Source organism: Trichogramma pretiosum, unplaced genomic scaffold (assembly GCF_000599845.2).
Source record: "Trichogramma pretiosum strain Unisexual culture from Peru unplaced genomic scaffold, Tpre_2.0 scaffold35, whole genome shotgun sequence".
Classification (NCBI taxonomy): Eukaryota; Metazoa; Arthropoda; class Insecta; order Hymenoptera; family Trichogrammatidae; genus Trichogramma; species Trichogramma pretiosum.
This window is the reverse complement of record NW_019640943.1, coordinates 615,996-628,509: the sequence shown is the minus strand read 5'-3', so window position 1 is coordinate 628,509 and position 12,514 is coordinate 615,996. Positions and strand designations below refer to the sequence as shown.

General features: G+C 40.3%; 1 protein-coding gene across 1 annotated transcript in view; it reads left to right on the top strand.

Moving 5' to 3' along the window:
- The first annotated feature begins 5,838 nt into the window (after window positions 1-5,838).
- LOC106653366 (unconventional myosin-IXb) overlaps window positions 5,839-12,514 on the top strand; it is a 28,720-nt gene continuing 22,044 nt past the window's right edge. Inside the window, exon 1 of the mRNA XM_014372766.2 lies at window positions 5,839-5,929. Coding sequence (XP_014228252.2) covers window positions 5,839-5,929 — 91 coding nt within the window. The remainder of the gene's footprint in view (window positions 5,930-12,514) is intronic.

Here is a 12,514-nt window from a genome sequence, read left to right as displayed (position 1 = left end):
CACACCATGATCGGCTTCGAATTCGGCAGCCCACGCATATTCCAACTTCGCGGGAAAGAGAATAAAAATCTTTCTTTTATTGTTTCAAGATATGGACATGAATATTGTTCTAAATGTGTGTGAAAAGCCAAAGAGGTTACTTTCGCAATACCTGCCATAAAAAGTATTTACAGAAAAAAGGAGCTCTATCGCAAGAAACTCGTTTTAAATTGTTTTACTTTTACACGCTCGATCATCGGCATTGTCTCAATCATTTCTTGCGCCGTTTCCAAAAAAGCACGAATACCGAAGCCTCTCGGGCTACCCGGTACAGCCCAGACACACACGTACCGATATGAAAAAAAAAAAAAAGAAAAGAAAAAAAAATAGTCGATACACATACTTACATTATTATGTGCCTCGGGATCTCGAGCCGAGCTTGCCGATTTCTCTCTCTCTCTTTCTGCATCTCTCTCTACGGTCGGCACGGATGAAAAGGGGATATATATATGGACGATGTCGCGCAGATTCTCGTCCATCCTCGTCACTGCATGTGTATACACACACACACGTATACCTTATATCCTCCTCTTTCTTTCCCTGCATGCAGCACATGCGCGCCGGCATTCGACGCGTATCGGACGCGTCCTCTTGATCTGCTGCTGCTGCCGTTGCTCTCGAGAGTTGACAGCGCGACTTTCGACGCGCTCGATGCTGTATAGATATATATGTATGTGTACACTGTTTTCTTTTATGTATAAAACGAGTTGTTCCTTTTTTTTTTTTCGTGTTATTTCTTCTTGGATCTCCGCTGCTGCTGCTGCTCGCGAAGCAAAGAGCAAAGCTGCCAAGATCGTGAAACCGAGATTCGAGCCGCGACTTGTGCGCGCCTTGTGAGTTCATATGGGTATATACAGATTTTTTTCTGTTTTTTTTTTTTTTTTTTAAATAAAAAAAAAGGGGGCGATGTATGCATGTATGCGTATACGCGCGAGTCTGCCGTAACGTATGCGATTTTCAAGTGAATTCATGCTTCGTTTGTACGAAAGAGAGAAAGAGAGAGAAGAGAAAGAATGAGAGCTGTATCTTGACTCGCAAACGTCGAAGCGATGTTTATGCGATATATGCGTATAAGTACACGTGGATCGGTTTGCTCGTCGTCGACCTTGATTTGTTTATATACACAGATATATTATATATATGCTCGCGATCTTTCGATGTTGCTATCTAAGCGAAGTACGAACTATAGGTAGAAGATGTGTACGCGATTTGAACTTTATCGCGTACATTATTAATGCCAGAAGTAATCCCAGACATTTGCTGGATAAATCTCGCCGAAAGCTCAAAAGCGTAACTTGGTAATTTCAAAAATAGATGTCGTGATTCAATCCATTGATAAATTTATTAAGTTGATGCTTTATGTAGATGTCAGATCTATGAAAATTTATTAAAGTTCTCCTCGCAACGTGATTCGTAAAGGAAAATAAGTTATGCCCGATTACACGAAGCGTCTAGCGTGCTCGATATGTATAGAACAACAAAACTTCGTACGCGTTTTTTTCGAAACACCACTTTTTTTCAGCTCTCGACAGCTATTGAGAAAAAACTACAAGACCGATCTTTATGTTTAGTATCTCTTTTTAATCGTTACAACTTCTAAGAAGTTAAAAAAATCATCCCCAATTTTTTTTACGAGGGTAAATTTATCCCGAAAAGGGCATTTTTTCAGAAAAACTCGTGCCAAAATCGTAAAAATTGAAAATATTAACTTTTTAGAGGTTTGTGTTCAAAAGAAGGTTGTTACAATTAAAACGAAGTATGAGGATCGGACTTATAGTTTTCTCTCAATCACTGGCAAGAGCTAAAACACGAATTTCAGCAAATTCCGATATAAGTATAATTTGTGTTTATTCGACCCTTATGACGTTCACAGCTGGCTCTTCGGCTACCCTATATAGTCCTTTTTCCGAATAACTTTTAGGTCAAATTCTGACCGGCTTCTTCCTTCATCCAAGTGGTGTACCAAAAGACATCGCAGATATAGATACTTAGATTCATACTTTATACACACCGCAAAAGGACTCACCGTTTGCCGATCTCTTCCTCATCGCCTTAGCTCTATACGCAGCGTTGCTCTCTGTATACACATCTCTTCGTTCGAGAGCTAGCTGCTAGCTCGCGCGAGGCAGCTCGCGAGGAAGAATCGATGGTCGATAAAGAAAAACCCCCGACCGCCGCGCGAAGATAAAGAGCGCCAAGAGACTCTGTATACACGAGCTCGAGAGTCTTATGTACCGTGAAAAGGGCCTCAAGGCCCCTACCCTAGCTGTGGCTCCCCACGTGTTATATATAAAATACACGAACGAAAGGATAAGGACGACGACGACGGCACGCACCTGTTCGCGTGTATACAGTACCCGGAGCGTTGCCGGTTTCGCCGTCAGGTAGAGCTACTTACCTCGCGCGCATCCTTCGCACGAGCGAGATATCCTTGCGATGGTACACACACGCTTATGTTACGAAGTATATACGAGCACTCGAGGATAATAATTTAACTGCTTTACCGGCGTTGGGTTTTCTACATAAATTTTTTTGGGGGTTTTTTTTCAAAAGGACACGCAAATATTCGTGTGCGTCGACTTTTCGTTAGTTTATAGACGTATAAATATGCCGCTCCTTAGGCCCCGTTCAATTATTTTAATATTCAGTTCGCGATCGACTCGATGCGATATGCACAAATACGCGTTTCTTTTTTCTCGAAAACGCGTTCGAGCTTTTAATTAATGTTGACGATACGATGATAATAACGGGACGCACGAGCGCAATAAATTGCATTGTATATACTGCGGGCGGCAAATTTAGCTGATACGCGCCGCAGAGTTGTTGCCCGCGCGCAAAAATTCGCCTCGAAATCTCATCCAATTTCCTTCTCTCTCTCTCTCGCCCGTGTTCCAATCCCTATCGCGCATTTGTATAATATAGACGACGAAATCCTACTGTCTCACTTATTTTATACCTGCCTGCTGTATAGCTCTTGCGCAGAGAGCTATATAATACAGGTGTGAGTATGTATGTACGCGTGTGTGTGTGTGTGACTGTGTGTACGATATAAGCTCACAAAAGCCCCCCGAGTTCTCGAATTGCATCTTCGCGGCGGCCTGGAGCAGCTCGCAAGATGTGCCTCGGCCTCTGCAGCGGCGTATAGCGCCGTAGACACACACACACACACACACAGGAGCACACAGACATATTTATACAGCACGTATAGTCCTGCATCGCTTCTCATTCGAACCGGTTTTGCGGCGCGCTACAATTCCTTATATACCTTCTCTCTGTGTACGGCTCCTTCGAAGCTTTTCTTATTTTTCGTTTGTGCATTTTCTCTCCGTCTCTCGGTACACACACACACACACACACACACACATTTATACGCACATTGTGTATAATATATCCACGGCACACGCGCGTGCAGCTTTCACGAGGCTAATGACTCGACGTAGTTCGTACGTTATTATGATTATATGAAAATCGCAATTTTATTTATTCATTCATTCTCTTTTTTTTTCCTCGGATCGGTCCGCGCTGCACCTCGTGCCTGCGGCTTATACCGTGTGTGCTATATATGGGCGACGACGCATTCACATTTTTCTTCTTTTGCTTTTTGCTTTTAGCTTTTCTCATTTTGCTCGATGGGCTAAAATATCAGGTTTACATCGAATGTGTGTGTGTGGCTTTTCCAACAATCCACGTTATACCACCGCAGTGCACGAATCGTTAAAGCTCGCTCGAGAGTGCCGATTACGCAATTGATTCATGTGCGTACGCGCCGGGAGTCGAGGTTTTTCTCTCCTTTTTTGCATCGAGGGCTTTATTATTTTTTGCGCGTGGCCGACTTATTATAAATTGTATATGTGTACGCGTATGTGCGCATCGAGAACTAAGAGCTTTTTGGGAAGTGCAGCTAATGCTCGCAACTTGGAAGTCTCAAATGTAGATGGCGTGTTTCAATCCATAAATGAATATCTCGGGTTGATGCTTTATGTAGATGTCAATATCTCGTAAGATCTAACGTATAGAACAGTATCTATGGTTAAAATAGACCGCCGCACCGACACGTGCACTTAATGTACTTTTGTAGCGATTGCCGTTCTTAGGGTTTCATCGACCACGATGAAGACTAAAAATCAGCTCGATCGAAACACTGCCTTGATCGGCATAACGATTTTTCACCAAGGTATCGATGCCAGAGCTTAGCTTCCTTCCGAAAGAAGCTTTCGCGCGGTCTTATATAGCTTATTATTACGATCCTTGCGATTTTTCAGCCATTTTCATCATTACGATTATTATTTTTTAATTATCAACAGCTCTGAATTATCTACACAGCAAACGTCAAAGAGGAAAAAGTTTGCACAAAAGCTCGTTACAAATCCTTTATGCATCGTCGCGTATAACGATCCAATTCAGAACGAGAAAAAAAAAGGAATTACAGCTTAAAACAATCGCACGTACACATACATATAAGTATATGCACGCGCGCGGGGCTCGTTATATCGCACTCACGATAAATGCATTACATTGCCGCCGCTCGCGATCGCCAAACGTATACATATAAAGCCTTGAAATAGAATATCATGGAGCGGTTCCCTTTCACATCTCTCTCTCTCTGGACGCGCGTGAAAGTTTATAACGTCGATGCAGGTATATATAAATAAATTACGCACACACATGCATACACGCGTGTACTTCGGCGCCGAGAGAGGAGCGTGCGAAAACCAAAAACCCAAAAATTTCTCGCGATACACATATACTCGATGACGTATTATAATTACACGCGTCGATGCTCGCGCAGCGCGCCAATATAATGCGAGCGAGAAACAACCTGTGCCTCCGCCGCCGCCGCAACCGCCGCTGCATTATGTATACGTATATGAATACGACCGCTGATTTTTTAAGAGGTCTACATAAAAAAAAGAGAGAGAGAAAAAAAGCAGCAGAAATGTTATATACTCTCGTGTGGTGCCTGCCGTGCTGTGTGCAGCATCCCGTTCACCTATCTCTCTCTCTCTCTCTTTCTCTCTCGGCTTTAATGCCTCGTGTGCACGAGAGGGACTAACCTTTAGCCGTGTTTCTGCTATATTTTGCTGCTCTTCTTCTCCTCCTCCTCCTCCTCCTCCTTCGTCGTTTTCTTCTTCACTTCGTCCTCGCTGCTGCGTTGCTGCAGCTTTATGTATATTATATACAGACTTGTGTATTGTGTATAGTCTCTCTCGGTGATCTTGGCCGGCGGTCTGTTTTCTGGTTTTATACCCTTTCTCTCTCTCTTTCTCTCTCTGCCCCCCTCCTCCTCCTTGGAATCTCTCTTGAGGCCCAAGGCATCAGGCCCCAAGTAGCAGCAAGATGTATAATATGTGCAAGTGAGTCTCTCTCTCTCTCCCTCTACTTCTGCTTCTGCTGCTGCTGCTGTTTGCTGTTTGCTGTCGCGCACAGCAGCAATGACGCCCAGTTCAGCGCGGTTCACCGCACAAATCGCGTTACTTTTTAAAACTTGATGCACACGTATACCCGCGCAACATTTGTCACTGTGTCGTGTGTTATTGTTATTTAATTGATATCCGCGTGTGAGTGCGTGAATGGTGAACTTCACCAGCAAAAATGTGATCAAATATGAGAGTGCGCGCGTGTTTGTGTGTGTGTGTGTGTGTGCCTCTGATATACCAAAACCTGTGATAATGCGTTGTTACGGTGCACGAAGCAGAGGCAGCGAATAAAACGCGCAAAACCCCAGAAAATAAGCAACGAGAATACGAAAATAAAAAAAAAAGGGAGCGATTGTGGGGGCCCCGCGTAAAGTCGTGTACCATGGCTACCCTGGGCCTGTCCAAGGTCTTCATACTGGATAAATATTTCACCGAGCTGCAAAAGTTCTGGGAGACCGAGAAGAAGCTGCAAGGTGAGGGTCGTCGCGCGAACCTCGTACTTTTTTTTATTTTATCGTTATTCTTTATTTTATTCCACGCGCTACACCTCTCTCGCTATAGGGCACTGTATACTTAAATACTCGCTCGCACAAACACATACTTACGTACACACACACACACACACACACACACACACACACACACACACACACACACACATGTATATTTTATATACAGGTAAATATACTCGAGGCTCGACCTACGTATATACACACGTATATATAAACGCTCGCTGCAAGTGAGAGGAATATACGGGACGTCTCTCTCTCTCTCTTTATCTCTCTTTCGCTCGCTCGTTCACTTGCTCGCGCGCGCGAGAGCTGCCTCGACGAGAGCAGCCGAGTAAGCGGCAGCAGCTCTCCTGGCGCACGAGATGGGTTAACTGTTTATACATAGATGACGATGCTGTATACATGTGTGTGAGTGTCTTGCATATACGTACGTGCAGTGGAAAATTTTTGCGTCACGCGCGCGCCCGATATCGGACACGGAACTTTCGCATCGATGTCCTTTTACTTTTGCGGCTCCGTGGGCATATAATATACATATACCATCCCATATAAACGCGACCAAAAAAGCAATTCGAAGATGGGATCGGTATATGCTACGAGAGGGAGTATAGCGAGCGGCACTAGATACGAGCTTGCAATAGCATCTTCTGCACTTTTTTTCGGGCCAGTAGACAGAAGAGGAAAAGGGAGAGAGAGTAGAGAGAGAAAGGTCGCGCCCATGGAGCTTTTAACGAGGGTCGCTTCGTTAGTCAGCGACGCATTAGTTTACAGAGAGGGAAAAAATACGCTGAGCTTGCGATTCTCCGGGCAAAATTAATTTGCGGACGTCGTACCACATACATACACACACACACACACATATATATACACGACCGTAGATTGTTCCAACTGCACTTGCGAGCGAGTAAAAAATGTGTCCGCGTCATTGGTCCCGCAGTGCAGATCTCTCTGCCCACAAAACGATGGGGATGAGAATTGACTCGGTTTTATTTTTCCTGTCTCCTCCGTCTTTTTTTTTTTATATATATACCTTGTCTTTACGGTCAAAGTTCGGGTCGTTCGCGTGAGAAAGTAACGCGCGTAAATGCCCAAACTTTTAATTATGCCTTTGTTTATGTCCGCGATAATCGATGAAAATTTATCTCGGCTTGTCTCGTGGAGCGCAACAAAAAAGAAAGAAGACGAGCGAGGAATATTAAAGGAAGAGAGCGACGTAAAAACGTCAAGCGTATAAGCGTCAACAACAAAAACAAAGTCATTCCCTTTTCTGTGCAGCGTGCGGCAATGCTGGGTATATATTCGTACGCGTACGCGTATAATAATAAGAATAAACGAGCAGGTTGAAGTTTCGCGGAACTGACGACGAGATGTAGGGAGAGATTTTTTTTTTCTAAAAATAACTCAATGATCCCTTTTTTCATTCAACGAATCGACTGCAATTCATCGATATTTTCTGAAACAAGAAAAAAGGAAGGAAACAATTTTTATCGTAAATATTTTTTACAATGTCGTTGACACGCGTAATAAAAATGTCCGCGGAAAAAAAAATACCATCCCAGACGCGTTCGGCTATTCGGGCGCGAGAGGCTCATTGAAAAATCGAGGCACATTTGCACATGTGAAGGAGCCGAATTTATCTCTTTCTCTCTTTTCGACTATATATACACGCGCAGACGGTCGTGGTCATGTGTGTGTGTATACGTGTACGTGTCTGTCTGTCCGAATGAGTAAAAGGAAGGCAAGGACACACGAGTCCCATAGATATATATCGGTGGCGGCGCATCTTTTGCGGATAGACACTTAATAATATATTATGAATTTAATTTGAATGGGATCTCATTCTCGAAAACGACTTTGAGGCGCGAGCGGTGGGACTCGATCGTGTGCTTAGGGTATGGGTGATTTGCACAAAAAAAAATCATCGTCAGATCTGTTTCATTCCCGTGATGCTTTTCGATACCCGAGTCGTGTTATTTAATAATGTTATGTTAGAAAAACGACTAAGATCAATCAATATTTCATAATTCATGAAATAATCCGTATATATGTAACTTAAATTTTACTATTTCTCTTGCGGTTTGAAAGAATTCAGCCATACGCCATCTAGTGGTAAACTTTGAACTACTTCGTGCCTGAAAAAAGATCAACACTCGAGAAATTCTCAACAATTTAGTTCACCAAAAATTAAAGTTTTGTATTTTTCAAGCATAGATGCAATAATTTAAAATCAAGTACTGTAATTTAGTTTTATAAAATAACAGCAGTATTCAAGTCCTTATTTAAAAATTTACATATTCGTCAAATTAAGTTCAATATTAGTACCACTTAATTAATTTTAATATAGGTACTTTTTTCACATGAAAATCATTGATTTTTAAGAATAACCATATGTACATCTCAGTTTAAATATGATGTAAAAGGTTATGAAGGTATGTCTATATGAACATTCCAGTACAAACGTCCATCTGAAGTACTGTAAATGTACAGTGTGCACAAACAATAATATAGAAATCTCTGTTGAGTATTGTTAAAAAAAGTCATTTCATTTCCACCTTATCGCGACAAAAGTACCATTTTTTTACGAATTACCCCCCCCCCCCCCCCCCCCCNCCCCCCCCCCCCCATATATTACGATATATTTTAATACAGCGAGCTCATTTATCAGCGACGGTATCCCGCTCGAATCGTTTGTTTTTCCATCGACGAGCTTATTATATTCGTCGTCGACTTTTCTCGCTGCTATATAATACAACTAACCGTGTGTCCGTGTGTATTCGTGCTTTTCTTATCCTCCATCTGCAGCAAAAGAGAGCGAAAAAAAATGTCAAGCTTTGTACGTACCAGGCACATAGATCGCCTTGTATTATATGTGTGTGTGTCCAGTAATCGAGTCACGCGCGCGAGCTCGCGTATATTCGTGTGTCGACGTGTATGCATATAATACGCGCGCACGACGTTATAAAAGTCGCAGTGGATGAGAGCCGAGCGCGAGAGAAAACTCGTTTTAAATATACAAGCCCAGCGCAGCAACAGCGACTGAGGAAAGAAAAAAAGAAGAGCTCGAAGCACGAATATAATCCCGCCCTGCTGCGGATCTCGCGCAAGATAATTCACTCGTGACACTTCGCGAACGCGCATACAGCACACACACATGATACGCTCGCGTATTGGTCGAAGATAATGACAGAGTGCATTTTATATATGTACACGTATAATGCTTAATTGCCGATGCGATGCCTGTGCTGTGCAGCTTTTCGAGGCTTGACTGATTTTTTCATTTTTTTTTTTATTTCGATTTTTTTGAACACCCCTTCCTCCTGAATTATTTCGCGCATATATACACGCGTGCATGTGCAACGACGAGGTAGTTTATGGAAAAAATATAAATCAAACGTCGGGTCGATTACGATTCGTCGTTTTGCTCGCGAGCGAGAGTCATGCGCACGTATATCGATATATTAGGCAATATGGCCAAAATTCGGCCGCGAGGTGACAGCAGCGTCGAAGGTCAAAATATGCGCACTGGCGTCCGCGCACCACCGACAAACACGCTTTCGATCTCGTCGCCATTGCCGATCGAAATTTGCACGGTATTTAAAATAATGGATCATATTTACGGAAATCTTAGTGTAATTGCTTTGAAACAATTATTGAGAGAGAGAGGACTCAGGACGACTGGGAGAAAATCAGAATTAATTGAAAGGTAAGTTATTTAATATGTTTAATATGCAATAACAATTAGGTTAGGGGGTTTTGTTATTGTTTTTGTTATTATCATTCAATGCAACATTTTCTATTATCTTCTGTACAAACTTTGTTTTCTTAGATTAATTCAATATGAGAACTTTCACCAACAAACAAGAGAAAGGATCCGATTTCGATCATAAATATGGAAGCCTTAAATTAAAACAATTACAACATTTATTGAGAGAAAGAGGGGCCCGGGTGACTGGACGAAAATCCGAGTTGGTTGAAAGGTAAACTTTATTTAGTATACAATAACAATTGGGTTGTTTTAATCATTAAATGAACTCTTCTTAGATTAATTTATTATGAAAAAAACAACAACTTCGACTATGAAAGGGCCGAAAAAGATGAAGTCATTGAAACTCCTCCCGCTCAAGAATATAGGGACATAAATTCTTCAACGTTACTGCCAGGATTTTCTAAACTTCATCTAGACATATTTTTAAAGAATTATAATGTACAAATGGAAAAAGCACAAAATTTGTACAATGAAGGGTTTCTGCAGTACATAAGGTGTTGTAAAAAAGGTAATACTATAGATTTCATATTAAACTTACAATTTTATACACACATATATGATTTGTATAATTATCACTTCCAGATNATTAATAAAAAAATTGCATGGCTTAAACTTGTATTGTTCTTAAATATGTTTAATGTTTTTTCAAAATTGTTTGTTAAAAATGTTTAATAAAAATCATTTTTACATGGAAATTGTATTTTTCTTATTATTTGTTAAACTCAACATTAATTATTTATTATGTGTAAGCTTACATAATATTATCTTTAAAATTAGCCAGCATGATACATACTCTGATTATTTCTGATGATAAAGGGAGAAGATCACGAGTGAGTTTCTTTGAAAGAATGGTATATGTTTTCATTAGTCCAATAATCCTCTCCACATGAACTCTATGCTTGGACAATTTTCTGTCTTTCACAATTACATTGTGCGACAAATTTCCACTGACCATTGGAGTAGGTGTGCACACAGTGACGTCGCATGGGGCAAACAAATCTTGTACCATGATTCCCTTATCCGCAAGTATCACATCACCTGCTTTACATTTCTGCCTCAAATCACTGCGTTCAATTATCTGACGATCACTAGTAGAACCACCATAAGGCTCAGAAATATAAGATATTAAGCCACCTGGGCTAGTCCCTACCATAACTTTCAACGTATTACTATTTTTATATGTACTAAAAGTAGCTTGTTTTAATTTAGGATTGTTGGGAGCATCTATCTTCAATTCTGTGGCATCTAGTGTCACTCTGGTTTTAGGATAATTATTTTTGAAAACATGAGGCATATAAAAATTCACTAATTCTCTACTTGGCCATATGTCTATAAGGGACCACAATTTAGCCATAGAAATTATCCACACATGAAATATTTCACTGACACAAGTTTCACTGATATTGAAGTGTTCAGCTAACTCTAAATTACAGGCATCTCTTCTCAATTTCCACAAAACTAAAAATAACTGATTGTTCACTGTAATATTTTTTGATTTTTCTAATTTCTCAAAGTGATTTCTAAGTGGTTTTAATGTTTGCAAAACAACCATATACTTTTCATATGTCAATCCTGTAAAGTGTTGCAATTGTCTAGGTTTGTCTTTGTAATCTTCAATGTTGTATTTTGCACATCCAATAGTTTGAACAGCGACTACTTTATTTTCTTTGTGAAAATTATTTTTGGTCACTTGTTCACTTATTAAATTATTTTTATGCACTGGTTCAGGTGAGACGTATAGTTCTTCATACACATCAAAGCCTTGTTGTTGAGCTGATGCAATACTGCACTCAAATTCATTTATATTGTGTGAGTGTACAGGTGAATCTGTGCAATCCATATTGAACTCGTTTGTACCAGATGATTCATTGACCTGCAGAAAGAAAAAATGTTTAATATGTGTAATACAGTACATAAAAACTTCAATAAACCATACCTTATCATTTATGTCACTGTTATTAATTGAGTGAGGATTGCTGATACTTTGTACTTCTGTCACCTGCAAAACAATAAACAAATTCAATATTTATACTGAATAAATATATGCAATTTTTATGCTAAAAAGTGATAAAAAATAACATACTGTCGATGAGGGTGCTTCTTCTTTTTTTCTTTCTATTTCAGAAAAGATGGTTGGAATGCAATTAGTTTTTAATTTGACACGACTCATTTCATATCCTCCTATAAAATAAAATAGGCAGTTAATTATCTTTCCAATGAAATAAGAAAAACTTCAAGAATATGAACAAATTAGTAAAAAGTTATCAATATTACTTACCTATGACACTTTCTGTGTAAATATCAGTTGGTTGAAAATGTTTGGTGCACAAACCATGACACGACTTTGGATTATAGTTCGGTCTTTCAATTGCTTCCAACCATCGTTTCCTTAATTCAGGGTCTTTTGGGAATTTAAATTTTTTTTTCCCCTTACAATTTTTGACACTACAATTCATTATTTTTATTTACTTTTGATTTATTTTTAGTATTCAGAACAAACTGTCAAAGGGTCGGGAAGAAAAATATCTACTGCTATCGAGATTATCCGGTCACAAAAATCATGCATCTGCGCATGACTTGACCTACGACGCTGCTGTCATCTCGCGGCCGAATTTTGGCCATATTGCCTAATAACAGAGCAGCTGATGTAACGGTGAAAAGATTGCGCGTGACAGATCGGCCGCAGTGGAATCGGGAAAATATATATTCGTTAATTTTGTAATGTGCGTATTGAAAAGCGGCTCGAACGCCAGAGTACGAGAGAAAATTTTATTTTAATA